Source organism: Neolamprologus multifasciatus, chromosome 15 (assembly GCF_963576455.1).
Source record: "Neolamprologus multifasciatus chromosome 15, fNeoMul1.2, whole genome shotgun sequence".
Lineage (NCBI taxonomy): Eukaryota > Metazoa > Chordata > Actinopteri > Cichliformes > Cichlidae > Neolamprologus > Neolamprologus multifasciatus.
Genome location: NC_140453.1, coordinates 13189919 through 13205554, shown reverse-complemented (window position 1 = coordinate 13205554; position 15636 = coordinate 13189919). Strand labels below are relative to the sequence as shown.

The 15636-nt window shown below is 38.0% G+C and overlaps 2 protein-coding genes across 2 annotated transcripts; both read right to left on the bottom strand.

The window, feature by feature from the left end:
* Positions 1 to 82: 82 nt before the first annotated feature.
* On the bottom strand, positions 83 to 3897 carry erh (ERH mRNA splicing and mitosis factor). Its single transcript, XM_085132028.1, has 4 exons — positions 3693 to 3897; positions 3174 to 3261; positions 1564 to 1684; positions 83 to 1466 (listed from the first exon to the last, which is right to left on the bottom strand). The coding sequence occupies exons 1-4, from the start codon at positions 3693 to 3695 to the stop codon at positions 1358 to 1360; spliced, it is 321 nt and encodes a 106-aa protein (XP_084988154.1). The 5' UTR covers positions 3696 to 3897; the 3' UTR covers positions 83 to 1357.
* Positions 3898 to 4483: 586 nt separating this feature from the next.
* paplnb (papilin b, proteoglycan-like sulfated glycoprotein) lies at positions 4484 to 13963 on the bottom strand. Its single transcript, XM_085132014.1, has 15 exons — positions 13821 to 13963; positions 13111 to 13225; positions 10070 to 11793; positions 9775 to 9857; positions 9313 to 9422; positions 9059 to 9119; positions 8867 to 8969; positions 8669 to 8796; positions 7859 to 8179; positions 7361 to 7537; positions 7134 to 7284; positions 6968 to 7048; positions 5707 to 5860; positions 5505 to 5580; positions 4484 to 5124 (listed from the first exon to the last, which is right to left on the bottom strand). The coding sequence occupies exons 4-15, from the start codon at positions 9829 to 9831 to the stop codon at positions 4843 to 4845; spliced, it is 1701 nt and encodes a 566-aa protein (XP_084988140.1). The 5' UTR covers positions 9832 to 9857; positions 10070 to 11793; positions 13111 to 13225; positions 13821 to 13963; the 3' UTR covers positions 4484 to 4842.
* Positions 13964 to 15636: the final 1673 nt, after the last annotated feature.

The window sequence follows — 15636 nt, the reverse complement described above, 5'->3', positions numbered from 1 at the left end:
TACCTGCCAGCCACACTATCATTGTGTATAAAAATTCAGTGTTCATCGCACTAATGGTCGCATATACATGAGTAGACACCAGTCAGAAACAATCGTTTATTTTGTTTCAATAAAAGAAAACAGAAATGCAGAGTTGAAATCAGTTGTTATGCAAAACAGCAGGATTACAAAAACGTTTTATATCACAATGATGGGCTTTTAAAACATAATTAAAACTCAAAAACGTCCATTAATTATAGTAACAAATATCCTGGGTTGTCATGTGATCATCAGTCTTCAGCCACTGATCTACTTCAAAAATAAAACGGCTGCTTTCAAAGTCCACAACGTCTTGAAATTTAACCACCCAGGAAAATGTACATAGGAAAAAAATAAAAATAAAATTCACATATCTTTTAGGGAAACTGAAAAACACACACAAAAAACGTTTTTCTACCCCGTGGACTATTTTTCCATTCTTCCCATCATAGTGTAACAACTTAAACATGCAGGTTCCCAACCATGACCCAATTTTTCAGTATAAAGCCCAAAATGTAGAGTTTCACCCCATTTATTCCAAACCTCTTTTGCCAATGAAAACGATGTGAAAACATTCCCTTTGTTAAATGGGCAATGCAGTCTTTACAAAGAAAAAGAAAAGAAGCCCTTTTCATACATGTAGTCTTTTTTGATGGCACACGTCAGATTCATAACTAAATGACTAACCTCATCAGTTTGTTTTATGTATTACTTCCAAAAGGTAATGAATATGACTTAATTCATGTATGGCAAATGTCCTGCGAGATCAATGACACTTTTGCCACAGTTGCCAGTATAGCCGTTTTCACACACAAACTTAAAAGGTTGGAACAGGCATATCAGGACATTGTGTAAAGTTCTTTCTCACATGTAACACAAAAGCAAGCCTTCCATGTGGTTTAGGTGAGGGAGCTGCACAATTACAATATCCTATAGAAAGGACACAATATGACTACTAAGTTCCTATGCACATTACATGAATTTTGTTCCTGGCTGAAATCCATTTAATGTCCAATCCAACTGCATCACACATTTGTGTTCTTACATGCCCCTTTCTCAGGTAATGTCAAGAAAGACATCAGGCTGCAGTGCACATGTGAAAAGAGCTTACGTGTCTGAATGAAGCTGCAAAAAGTGGCCTGAATGGAAAAAATGCCGTCACTTAAGCACAGTGGTGGAACCATGTCTGAAAAGGGCTTTGCGTTACAAATTACAAACACAAACACATGCTGCCAAGGATGACATTTCCAAAAAGAAAATCCCCAAATTTTTTCACATCCCCCAATTTTACCCAATCTCTCTTCCTCATGTTTGGTACAATATGAAATAATTCCCCCTGTCAAACTGACTTTGCTGCTTGCTGAGCCTGACGCCGTAAGAGGACGTATATCTTCTCCTTTATCCAGTCTTTGTTGTATGGTTGATATGTTTGAGTGTCAGCTCTGTATCTGTATAAAAAGTAAAATATTTTATTGAAACGTGACCAATGCATCCAAAGGGAATGTTGTGTTGCATTCAAATTCATACACAGCTAATTATACTTACACGAGACAGCTCAGATCTGCCAAGTCATCAATAAAGTCGAACAACTGACTAATGTCATACGTAATGGAGGGACTGTTTGGATTCATCCTCTTGAGGTGCTCTTCATACATTTTGCAAACACCTGGGGAAGAGGCAAATGACATGTTGAATGGAAGCAAAAACAACAACAACAACAAAATGCAATCCACAGGAAAAAGTTAAAACAGCAAAAATCAAGAGCAATTTGCATAGACTTTACGGTGTACAGTAATCATTGAAAGAGAAAGACAAGATAAATTAAGAGGCCCTAATAAAGGGAATAAAGTAATAAGTGAAAACAAACAAACCTTTGGCGTCACTTTCTGTATTTGTATCTGTATTTATTAGAGCTATTTTGAAATACCTTGTATTTAACTGGTACGTTAATCTGTTATTTACTGTCCTTACTGTCTTGAAGCAAGTGTGACCACATCATTTCCTCTGGGATTAATACAGTAGTCTGAATCTGAAAAGTGTATACTGCAGTTCAAGACACACAACGCAATTGTAAACACCTCTTACTTTACAGATAATAAAGGCATTAAAAGGTATATGATAACCCCATTACTACGGAATGCATAACCTGAGGAAATGTACGTATTTTTAAATCACAGTCAGTTCTGAATATCATACTAATGATTATTCTTTGTGTAAGTGAACCTTGATTAATCTCTGTTCAATAGAGCTTAACTGCAGTTCAAAACCCATTAATGTAAAGCCGCAAACACACTGAACCATCCATCACACATTGCCTTGAAGCTGCCAGACGATTGGTTTTGGATATTCCAGGCTCAAATTAGGTGACCCTGTAATTTATTTACTAGCAGGTCATGTGTCAAGCAACAATATTCTTCGCTCTCATAGGTAGTCTCTTCAGTCGATTGCCGCCTGTTCTGCGCACTTTGGCTCGCCAGCAGTTATTTCACTCGCAGGCGATAGAAAATACAAAATATATAACTTTCTATGGTCTCTGGTTGCCATATCATTGCAAATGGTTTCCAGTGTATACTTTTAGTCAGTGTGCTGAGTGCTTTCAGTCACAGTCATCCTGTTCTTGGGGACAAGCTGCCTGCTGACCTGAGGTCAATTAGAGCTGTGTCAACATTCAAAAAAAGATTTAAAAACTTTTGTATTCTTTATTTTTTATTAAGTTTTTTTGTTGTTATTTTTAAACTTTTATAGTAAGCACAAGTTTACACGTTATTTGTGGTATATAAAAAGGATGTTGACATAAAATAATTTTATGTTTCCTGAGTCCATAGTTTAAAGAGAGTCACATACGTTATATATATTTTTTTCTCATGTTTTCTTTTTTGCTTTTTTTTTGTTTGTTTTCCTCTCCACAAATTAAGCTGAACCACATAATCCCATACACAGACAATACTTGGTACTAGGATGAATTTATTATTCGCTGGCCTATCATTTGTATGTATTTACTATGCAAACAATATCCTTTAAAAGAATGAGGAATCACAACAGATGATGAATTCAATAAAATTGCATCTGCTACTACTACTTGTTACACTGAAAGTAAATATTTAAAAATAAAACAACTGCGAGATGATTTATGAATGAAAACATTAAACACTCACCCTCCATGCATTCATTAACTGACTCATAGTCAGCGTATGTGCGGCCCTCTGGTCTCTTGGTTGGTTGGACAAGCAAAATTGTGTGCGACTGTAAAATGATTGATAATGTTTAATACACACTACCACGTAGTTTCTCTGTGTCAAACCAAATCACCTTAATTGGGCAGCTGATGCGAGTTTTTTGCGAGTTTTTGAGACTTGTGTAACCTTCTGCCCAGACATTTTCCAACACCAGTGTAAGGATGGTCATTCAGCTGCAGACCACCGACTTCATCAGTCTTTTACAAAACATCCACCTTAACGTTACTTCAGCCACATTTAAAAAAATATGTAATTTGATTAGATGGTGAAATTAAGTTTTAAGAAACAACGAAGCAGTGGGCAAAAATGCGTGTTTGATAAGAATAGCAAAGCGTTAGCCTCGAAGCTTATTAGCTTAGCTGTGTGTGATTAGCACAAGCTAGTGTGGCCTAAATTTAGAATTATTAGCTCTTTAGATGTAAAATAAAACACACTTACCATCTCTGTTTTCAACGCAAAGCCTCGCTATTTACTGGCTATGCAAAACTGAAAAAAAAACTCGTATTCAGAGTAACTTCTCAGAACCCCGTGCGATGTAGCTGTTTGGTCTAAAAGAAATTTAGGGGAAGTGAAAAAGACCTCTTCCGGTTGTAAAATCGAGTCCCTTCAAAGTATAATTTTTGCTTCAAAATAAAAGTCCGATAATGCAACAGTAATGATTAAAATGTGGGTTTTTTTCAGCAGACTTTGTTTGTAAAGGTACACATTATTCTTTTTTAAATCATCATAGACATTATTTAAATGGATCCAGGTTGTGCATCTGAAAAGTGTAGCCAGCAGAGAAGCGCTCTAAAGCTGCCTTACTTTTAATGGCCAGTAGGGGCTGAAAGCTTTGTCAGCCCCTGCAAGGCTCCTCCATAAAAGACTTCTGGTAGTACAGAAGTTTGTCGGAAAACGGCCCCCCAATAAATGACTTTTCTAATGAGTTTGTGAACTCACTTGCTGATTATTTAATGGGGGGAAATGTAAATTTAAATTGTAGTCATTATATTGTTTTGGTGTTTACACATTCACTTAACATAGAGAGATCTCTGGTTCATCCCTGGGAGGACACACAAATCCCTTCAGGTCTGCATCAAGAAAGACATCCAGCATACAAGTGGAGCTAGCTGTTGTGGTGACCCCTTGTGAACTTGGGAGCACCTCTGAGTAGCTTTTACTATTATCCTGCTCGTGTATTGACATGTCAGTAATGATGCCCAACAAGAAATGAAGATGCAAATAAAACATTATTTTTTTCAAAATTACAACATAGCTGAAAATTTATTAATTGGATATATGATTTAATTTGAGTAATTACAATGAAATTATTTTTTGTTTTAATCCCGACCTACAGGGCAATAACACATACACTGACATATTGGAGATCACAAAAACAAACTGAAAGACAGTGAAACCAGGACCAAGAGCTATAATATTTGTGATGGTAAATCATATTTTTAAATGAAATATGTAATGTGGCTTGTTATTCTTTTTTTCTTTATTTGGTGTGTATACTATAGGCTACATTTGTGTACCAAAATCACTTGATTTTCTTCAAACAGAGAGCATGACTGGGCACTTTTGGAGATATCAGTGGCATGTGTGGTTATGGCCTTGCTCTCAGAAGGTCCCTGAGTGTCGCTCTCCTTGTAGTTTCTCTTGGAGATGTGGATACAGGCACCCTCGCCACACCTCCACACTCTCGTTGGCATGCCTCCAGGGACACAAAGTTGTTGGGATTGCCCTGGCAGCCTCCATACCAGAACTCGGTACACTTGGCAGTGGCAGGATTATAGCAGAACCGAACCGTCCAGGTCTCACAGGGGCCCTCATCACGAGGCAAGGAGCACAAATTGCCAGTGGATGGAGGAGTGGGTGATGGGTGCTGCTGATATTGGAGAAAACAAAGCAATATATAAATTATATTTGTAGTGTGGTCTGCAGAAAAAGAGCTGCAATTGTTAGACATTTTAAATGGTGAAAGAAATATTAAGTGTTACATATATGATTATATAATTGTTTTGCAGAGACAAAGATACTTTCTTATGGTTGTCACTGTGAATAATGCTCTAAAAACACATGATATTTTATCTCTGTAGTGCTTCTATTTGACCATATCTTTTTGGTGAACACTCAAATTTAGTAAACTTGGCAAATATTTTGTTACTAAGTGAAGGTCATCACTAGATTTATATACATAGCTGTTATATTATTCAGAAAGGTTAACTGTGACTGGCTCATAAAATCAGTTAATAATGTGATTCCTACCACAGTCTGGTACTCAGGACACCCAGCCTGTCCGAATCCTTGAGCGGGTGTCACCCCATCCAAACAACAGCCATACCTAAAACAGAGATGATGATTTTTCTTTTTTAATTTCAGTTTGAAAATGGGGGAAAATTTCTCTACACTTTCACATCACTTTCGTCTGCATTTTCTGCAAAATAGTGTTTAGAGGTACTCATGTTACCTAGTGCGGACACATTCCTGTGAGCATCCCAGGTTCCTGGGCCCCGTGGCAGAGGTACGGCCATCAGGACAGCAGCCGTAAGGCGACTGCGTACAGTGAGGTCTCACCTCATTAGGGTAAGAGTCATACACACTGTTTGTAGCTGGCCTTGAAACTAAAGCAAGTAAACAAATGAGGTCAAATATACTGTATGCATGCATTCCTTTCTAATTTTAAAAGCTTTTGAATAACATTTCTTAATAAGTCTGTGTAGGTTCTCAGTCATCCAGGTCATTCTTTGTAGGTAATAAAAGATAAGTCGTGAAAAGTTTGTTGTTGTTGTTTTTAGTTAAAAAAAAACAGCTTTTATAATACAGAAAACGCTTTGTAGAAGGAAAAATAAATGGCTGTGTTTGAGCTTGTGGCTTACCTCCAGTTATCTAAGTTGGAAATTAGGCTAAAACAAGTTTGGAATTTTCTGTTTGTCTATGAAATACAAGAAGGCAATGGGAGGGCAGCACAGTCATAGTCTAGACAGCAACAATTACAACATGCTGAAAGCGTACATTATCTTTATTGCGTGAAGAAACCTCAACTGTGTTACAATACTAAAATTACTGTCTGCGCCTTAAGAAACTTTATTTTTTATTTATTTATTTTTTTTACAGTGGCTTTGATTTCACATATATAAAATGCACTCTGAGTTGTGAAACACTGCTACGTCTGTGGGGGTGAGTGTCTCTAAATGTTCATTAATTCATTATTCAGCACTGTAATATCAGTTCAGTTCAAATTAGTTCAATTCAATTCAGTAGTACCAAATCACAAGAAAAAATGCCTGAAGGAGCTTTGTACTATAAGGCAAACCCCAAAAATCAAACAACCCCATATGAACAACCATTTTGCAATAGTGGGTAAGAGCATAGAGACGGGACTAAATACAGACTACGGGACAGAGAAGACAAAAATTTGGTGCTGCAGTGGTGTGTAAACATGTGGGCAATGAAAAGAGGTGAGTAGACAAGTTCCTGAAGCAGTCTGTGCCCTATAGCAGTATAGCTACAATCTGCTTCAGGGTCAGCCAATTCAGCCTCAACTATAAGCTTCATCAAAAAAAGAACATTAGTAAACTTTCCCCAAATCCAAACTGGGATGATATGATTCTATGAGATTCTATTACAGACAACGGTGATCTTATGTTGTAGTGCCACATATAAAGAAATTGCATGCTCAACCATGCAAAGAAAGATGGTAACATTTCCGCAAATTGCACTCGTCATACCTGAAGGTTCTTCTGGAATATGGGGCACAAATCCTCTAATAGTGCTTCCACCTGGCCTTGGGTCCTGCACACTTGGGGACGCTGGAAAAGAAACAAGGTTGACAATATAAAATAAATAAATAAAAGTAAAAATGATCAGAACTTGCTGCATTCAGATGTCACTCACTTTGCACCCCAGGGCAGGGCTGCGTGTTGCATTCCTCCACAGAATGTGGTCTGTGAGCTAACCCACAACGATCTTCAGGGTAGGGGTTCAAATCAGTGTCAAAACAGGCAACTCTCCTCTCCCTCACACCGCCACCACAACTTCTCGAACACTGCGAGATAAACAAAGATAGTAACGCGGAAAGGAAAATAACAGTTAGAGCTTTTTTTGGCTTTCTGTTCCCTTACCTGGCCGTACTCTGTCATATGCCAGGTTATGCGTGTGTAACAGGCAGGTCTGCGGCAGGCCTGGACAGAAGGAGGTCGAACCAGTCCACTACATGTATGATCAGGCAGATGTTCGCCTCCTGGTCCGACGCAAACAACTTCCCTTGTCTGCTGTCCTTCTCCACAGGTTGCTGAACACTGACCATCAAATGCAACAATTTAGTTAATATTTTTAACTGATTTGAGTTGATAAATACAAGCAGTGAAACAATCATATATGAACAAGGTCATACTCTATCCAAGATAGGTGTTGTATCAGCCCAAAAAATTTTAAAATGGCAAAGATGGTCTAAGTAGACATAACTAGTGTGTTTTTCTGTTTTTACAGATTTGAAAATCATAGTCGGATTAATATTACCTTAAATACTATCAACTTAAATACCATAAATCCTGCTCTCATTCCGTTTCATATCATTAGGATAGTTCAAATATGATAGTTTTTAACCGTAGGAGACATACTACACTGAAGCTGGACACGCTGTACTCTGCAGTACATGGATGCATGTTGCAGGCCTGCTGACTCGGTGGCCGTTGCAGGCGCTGGGCAATGCAGTAAGTCTCGTCGACCACACGGGGGTTCGCTGGGTCCTCAACTACACACTCCACACTACGATGCTGCATGCCTCCGCTGCACGAGGCAGAGCACTCGCCAAACACACTAGCTCTATAGACATGTGTGAATGTCTCTCTTGGACGAGAAGCAGCAACAACAACTGGAGTGGAGGAGTGTACTGAGTTAGTGTCTTCATCCAAGCCCATAAACTCTCCACGGGCCAGTATCTAAAAAAAAAGAACAAATTATTAGGAAATAACTATTTTAAAAAAAAAAGAACCAACAGGTATTACAAAAGTGAAAAGTCCTATAAATCGCCTTTTAGGAGAGTAAAATTCTCTATGACTAAAAGAAAACGAAAGAAAAAAGAAAGACTGCACCCACCCTCAAAGACAGGGGCCTAGTTTCCACTTTAAGGATAACAACAGAAATATCTTATGTATTCTTTTTCTACCTTTAACTTCAACAATCTTTTTTTCTAAATCTGTCTGACAAACAACAGTTAGCAATAAAGAAAAAACTTCTTTGCTTTGAACAATCTCCATCTTTAAAAGTAAAAAAATATACAGATGATCTTTCGACCTTATTTAGATTCATTTTTATGCTCTATTCTAGCGTCACACCCTGCTCTTGGATCATTTGGTACATTGAAAGCCAAATATTCAAACTAAGTAAGAGTCACATGCATAGTTCTAATCTGCAGCTCCAAATCTCACCCTGCAGACGCCATCCACACAGATATCACTGCGGCCCACGTAGCACGGGGTCCCATCTACCACTGCAGTTCTGTGTCGGTAAAAGAAATCCTCTCCTCTCGGGACACAGTTGAGCTCACATGGATTAGCTGCTAGAAAAGCTTAGGGAGTCACAAACCTAAAAACACTTAAATATTGTTGTACATATTGTACATGTACCTCCACAATAAGGCAACCATGTGTAGCGTTTTCCATTAAAGTCCATTCTGTCAAACTGGGAGCACTGCTCCTCCCTGAAATCCCTCGAGCTCACTGGGCATTCCTGCATGACAGGAAATCTAATATATAAACAAGATACTATCTATTTTCTCTTTGTGCAAGTATTTTTAAATGGGTTTAAAGGATAATTACATGTGTATTGCAGGTGCGGAATGATTTAGAGGATCCTATGCAGTTATGTCCACCATCTGTCCTGCAGAAGGAAATGAAATAAATGGTATTTGCACACTCAAGTGTTAAAAAAGACACAAATTAAAAACGATATAAGAAGAGTCTTTTGTAATGTTACAAATGAATACAAAATTACCTTGAGTTCATATATTCAAAACACAATAGCAATGAATATAAATATGAGGCTCTTTACTCCATGCATTTCTTTGCCCTACCTTGAAGTAATACATTTCCTGGTTCTCACTGCCACCCCTGTGCCACAGCTGCGGCTGCAGGGTCCATAGGCTCCAAACTCACCCCAGTAGTCGTGGGTCGAACGTGTCAACTAAGCAAATAAGAGAAACTCAAAGTCAGGCTCTGGAACATGTTGTGCTCCCACATGGGACATCAGGACCTGACACAAATCCCTAACTCACACACTAAAAGCATGCAAGATGCACTAAAAAAAAATAGCATTTAGCCACAAACTAACACTTATACATTACACAACATTTTTACAAACCTGTTCTGTGACACATTGAACTAATCATGCCTGCCTATCAGAAAATAAATCATTTACCACTTAAAAAAATAAATAAATAAAATCAAAGGAATATTTTCCTGTGTCATAAGGTACTGTTGATATGAATCTGTAATAATACAATACTATTAATATTGTTAACATAAAAAAAACTCACTGTAAAAGCAGGTACAGCCAGCAGCTGCAGGAGTCCCAGGACTTGCAGGATGTTCATGTTCACCTGAAGCCACTGCTGAACTACTGACGAGGATAGCAATTAATTAACGCAACTTACAGTGCAAGAAATTCCATTTAACACAAATGATGTGCGTGCAGTTCATTCATCCATTAACAGATTAATGTGTATCAGATGAAACATAAGTCCCTCAGGACCCCTGCTAAAATCTATTCCATGCAAATACAAATGAAAAGCTGGATTAAAAAAAACTTGTAAAATCTTATTACTGAATTACCTGATTGAAGTGAATTCCCAGCTTGCTGACTAGCTGCACGGTGGGATGTGCACTTCAGCAGTGACAGCAGGCAACGACACCCAGCATTTCTTCTTCCATCACCCTCTCACTGCTTACTGACACCACAGCCCATAAAGTGTCAGATTTCAACCACTAAGAGAAACACTGGTTTTCTATTTTTTTGTTCTGTTTTGATCGTAAATATGTTTCTTGCTGGAGCAGAATGTCTGAAGTTAGAACCCCCACGTACCGAGACTCGTGTTGTTAATTTACATCAAGTCTTTTTATTCACACAAAGGTTTTGGGGGTACAGAAATTATGCAAATGTATAGGCAATGTATAGATTCATGCAGAAATGGAACATCATCAAAGTGTGGTCCATTTCATAATATAAAGGAGGTTACATATGTCATCACATGCAATTTAAATACGTCTCTGCAACATATCTTAAAGTTGTATTATTTGCGAAGCGCACTAAAACGTGATTCAGTGTGAAAGAGAATTTTCCATTGATTGCCTTTTCTGAAGTGTCTCACCATTGATTGTCTCCTTCACACATCCTGTAACCACTAAATACAGACGAGTAAATCACAACAGGGGAGCTAGTGGGAGGTAAACATAGGTTTAAAGCTCTATTTAGTTTTATTTTAGCAAGAAACCACAGTGGAGCATGGCCTGGATGTGAACATAGCATGGAGGACAAGGAACACCGGGAATCAGTGAACATCAACATTCCTGTGCCAATGAGCTGCAATACTAGAGGAGCCATTCAGGCTGACGAGAGAAAACTATATAATCAAAACAGAATGTGAGTATATAATAGTATATCATATAGGGGGGGAAATAATGACAGCAAGCTTGATAGTAAATCTTTAGTTAAATGGCAGCATAGGCTTTAAGTTATAGTCTCTTGTCATCGCCTTTAAGATGCAAGTACATAGCAATCAAACAAAAAAGAAAGGCAATAAACTGTGCCTTTGTTGGGTTCATATTGTTAATGTTTAAATAAAACTATTATTTTAAGGGAAAATCCAGCATTCATATATATATATATATATATATATATATATATATAAAGTGATATTATATTATAAAAATAAGAAAAAATATTGTGGTTGCTAGACTTAGCAATCAATGACAAAAATCTTCACAAAGACAAGAAAGCACGATTCAGCAACGTCAAACTTCAGCATCTCGCCCCATCACCGACCCATCCATTCAAAATGTAAGCATCCAAACTCAAAACCACAACCCCAAACACTTGACAAAGAGAAGCGAAATCTGCCAGTCACTTTTTGTCCCTCAAAGCTGCTGGTTCAGTTTCTGTGTTTGCTTCTCTTGAGGTTCAAAGGCACTCTTGGTGCTAAATAGGTCGTCCATTGATTCCACGATTTCCTGTATTTCTCGGGACAGCTCGGAGTAGCTCTCTTTAAGGTCCTCTTGCTGCTTCCTGAGGTCTGCTGCAGCATGCGTCAGCTCAGAAACCTGTTCGTTGCAGGTGGTCCTCAACTGCTCCACGTCCAAAAGCATCACCTCCATGCTGTTTATCAGCTCCACCAGACGCTCAGCAGTTGTTTCAAACCCTGATGTGTCCAGACTTCCTTCTTCCTTGGAATTGTCTGGAGCGCTGGCTCCTTCTTCTGGATTTGGTTCTGTCTCCATCCTCGTGTTGTAGCAACTTTCAATCACCTGATACTCAAGTCAGTCTTCAGTATAGCAGTTTTCTGGAAGAAAGGGGAAGCATTTAGCTGTAGCCAATAGCTGTGATAGGTTCAACTGCAAAAAGATTATTCAATTTGGGTGAGAACTGTCAAAGATGCAGATCTAAGCTCTTCACAGGGAGTGAAAAATGCATTTCTATCTATTAACTTTAATAACAGGAAATTAACTAGGCATATCATTATCTTCTTACTCTGTTTTTTGCTATATTTTTCAAGTAATTAATATTTGACAACAGCATAATAAAACTGGAAATGCTGTTTTTGGTGTACCACCCCAATATTTTCAGTTACTCCTATATGGCCACCCCTATGAAAAAATTCTGGAGGCGGCCCTGGGTGTATATTTGTATAGTTGTATGTGTTTTATGTGTATCCAAGTGCCCTTTCACTCACATGGCTATACCAAGCTATAACCCCCTACTCCACCCACACCCCCTAGTCCAAACTACTGCCGGGTGTTTATGTGTTTCTTCCCTCCTCCCAAATTGAGACTATTTACTCCTTCGGCTGTCTGGACAGATGGATTAACCTCGTCCTCTGCCTTGACACACATGCACACAGTCATATGCACGTTATAATATAAGATGAACTATTGAAGACACGTGGAGCTATACTACTGCAAGTCAGTTTGAAATGCCACATGCCATTTGAATAAATGCAGAATGTGGCTTGGCCCATTCTTTTACATTAAGGAATTACAGGCAAATGCCAGCAGTTACTCTAAAAGCTGCATATTGTTCAGTAGTAATGGAAACTTTACAGATGAGCAGGCTAACAGTATGCACTAATGCACCGGCGTGCTGTCAATGCAATGAATTTTTGGGACGTCTCTAAAAGTGTAAAGTGATCGTTTCACAGCCTGGACCAAAGACATCGCCACTATTCTTTTACGTTGGTTATTCCAAAAATAAACAGCCTAAAATAAAACAGTGTATAATCATCTTCCTTGAGTTTTCTGGCGCGAACGTCAGAGAAGATCCAAAGAATGCTGGCAATAAACAGAGGTGACTGGGGAAAAGAACGGGAAACCACAAGGGCTACGTAGAAAAGGGAGGGAAAAGTGTTGAGACAGGTGAAAACGCAAGGAAAGTAATAATAAGACTTTGGATACGAAAATATTTTTATATTCAATTAGTGCTGTAAAACAAACAAACAAAAGTATTCTTTCCTATTTTTAATTTTTTTTAAAAGATTCGATTTTTAAAATATACACTCAATCAATTTTAAAGTCTTTAAAGAATTAAATTGTTAAATGCATTAAAACAGTGACGAAATCCACATGTTCAAAAAATATGTTAAAGAGCCACCAAAGGTTCCTACCCGCTAAATGGCTGTAAAGATAAGGAGTCTAGACGATGACCTCACCACCCTCGGTCTCTTATCAAAACATGACAACTTGCTCGATGGAGGCCAATGTCAGGGGGATACCCTTTCTCTGAGAGTGGTGTAAAATACAAGGGTGTAAGTTTCAAAAGAAAAATAATGAATTATTAATGAATCGGTTCAGGACTCATTACCTAGACAACAAAGACAGCAGTTGTCTTGTTATATAATAAACATTTGCAGACAGTATGATGCCAGAAAACAGCATTCATATATATATATATATATTTGTGTGTGTGTAAGACTTCAAGCAATTACATTACATGTAAAATTTTTGTACTGATGTAATTTTGTTGCATTAGTACAATATAAAATGGAATCTGGTCAAATTAAATTCACTTGTACACATACAGTTTATGCCAAGCACAGTTGCCTTAACTTTAATTTCATGTATTTGAATATCTGAGTTGCGTTTTATTCAAAAAATATTGCTTCGTAAAGCAAAAGCTCACAAAAAATATGGGTATGACAGATCAGGATGAAAAGACCCTCATCAGTTCTTCACTAAAGCATGAAGAGACAAAAACAGACAAAAAATGATCAATAAAACAAAAATCAAGCAAATTATTCATTATAGTATTCAACAAAACATATCAATAAACTTTTACAATTTCCCATCAGCGAAATACAAGAAAATGAAGTCTTACTTGTCTCTGTGGTTATTTACTGAGCGTATCCGGAATGTGTCAACATGCAGACTAAAGATAATATAGATTATGTGTTAAATATGGATCCCAGCCAGAGTGCAGCAGGCCTGCCCTCCTTCTAACTCACTCCCTCTGTGCTATGATGCCCACAATGGTGCTATTTAGGGCTAAACCCTGCTGTACGTTATCAACACAGAACATTTAGTTGTAAAGGACAGATACCTTTTACTTTTCAGAGGCAACATCATGATGAACATGTTGCAGTTTACTTTAGTTTATTTCTTCATTCACAACCACATTTTCAAAACATGCTGGGACCGTGTAAAATCATAATGGTTTGTGGAAATTTAATGCAAGGATTTCAAATTCCGGTGATCCCTATATTTAAAATGGGACCGCATATGAAATGTTGAAACCCTTCTGTAACTGTAAATGCTAAATACTAAGCTCTATTTTTGACAGTAACATGTTTTCTCATTCTTGCTTGGTGTAAGATTTCAGCTGCTCAGGAGTTTCAGGTCTCCTTTGGCATTTCATATAATGCTCCAAAGCACCCAGATCCTTACTCTGGAGCCATAAAAATGTAATGCATGCAGAAAGTGGCTTGGTAACGTCATCTGAATGAAACATCACAGATGTGTAAGATACCCATGCTGCGTGCGCTAATGCACCCTCACCTTTATTTATTTATTTATTTTTTTACTTTACAATAATCCAAAGAAACTAGATACTATGGTGTGTGTGTGTGTGTGTGTGTGTGTGTGTGTGTGTGTGTGTGTGTGTGTGTGTGTAATGCTGAAAGTGCTGAAGGTAAAGTCTGTGTATTTCCAAAGGTTTCCACACGATGGCGCTTTTAGCTAAGTTTTCCATACACTTCTGTGGAAGAAAGGAAGGTTGAGATACACTTTTTCTGTATCTTTTATGTGCACCAACTCGTTTTTTATGTGTGCTTTATTTATTGTCCTTTGTGAATGTAAATTCTCATTTATAGTTTGTCGAGGTTTAAAGTTGCAGGCGGCTGCCAACTCTATACGATTTTATGCATTTGTTTCAATGAGCTCCTAAAAACATTTAAGGACTGAAATGTGTAGCTTTGCATGTGTGGTTAGGTGGGTGCTCTTTATGTAAGTGCTGTGTGGGGGATCAGGAGTATGGATTATTTCACCCCGGGTCGTATTCAGAGAGGCCAGCCAAGCGTGAGGCAGACAGGAGAAAGGGGGCATTGTTGAGGTCTAGATGAGTGTCAGAGGTGCCTCAGAAAATAGAATCACTCTTGGAGGTTTAACAGAAACATACTTGCAACAACCCCCTGACCCTTCAGATGTCTGACCGTGGCTGAACCCCTCTTTACAACAGTATATAAATGTATCAATTAACATACCATTTGTATGTGGCTTACGTTAACTGATTGGTAGCGCACTAACTGCAAGTAAACCACAAAGAAACTGCAAAAATTAAAATTAAAATTAAAAAACAAAAAGTAAAAGAGGAAGAAACAAAAAAGTGGATTTGATCTGGTTTAAATAATAAGTTTATGTGAAAGGGGAAATTCCTGAAGGCTGATTTTGTTTACCTTGAGCATTAGGTGGCTGAGGTTTATCAAGTAAGGTGGTGGTGATAATATCAGTTTTCAAAACCTTGGGACTTTCTGGCACCTTGTTCATTTATCTATCTGTCTAGTATTCAGTCTAGGTAAAACAATTTACGTGGATTATGTGGACGCACATTTGTCTAAGCCGTTCTGTCTCTGTCCTTATCTCTCACTGACTTGGATTTGCACAAACAATCTGAACACAAACTCTGGATTTGTCTGCAT

Bases quoted from the DNA above. Each gene is read 5' to 3' on its own strand.
- paplnb (XM_085132014.1), bottom strand. From the start codon at position 9,831: ATGAACATCCTGCAAGTCCTGGGACTCCTGCAGCTGCTGGCTGTACCT. The intron at 9,423-9,774 runs GTGAGTTTTTTT...TTATTTGCTTAG, and splicing joins TGGCTGTACCTGCTTTTACA to TTGACACGTTCGACCCACGA. The intron at 7,538-7,858 runs GTATGTCTCCTA...TTTGATGGTCAG, and splicing joins GCGTGTCCAGCTTCAGTGTA to TGTTCAGCAACCTGTGGAGA.
- erh (XM_085132028.1), bottom strand. The intron at 1,685-3,173 runs GTGAGTGTTTAA...CCTCTTCCCCAG, and splicing joins AGTTAATGAATGCATGGAGG to GTGTTTGCAAAATGTATGAA. The intron at 1,467-1,563 runs GTAAGTATAATT...CTTTTTATACAG, and splicing joins GCAGATCTGAGCTGTCTCGT to ATACAGAGCTGACACTCAAA.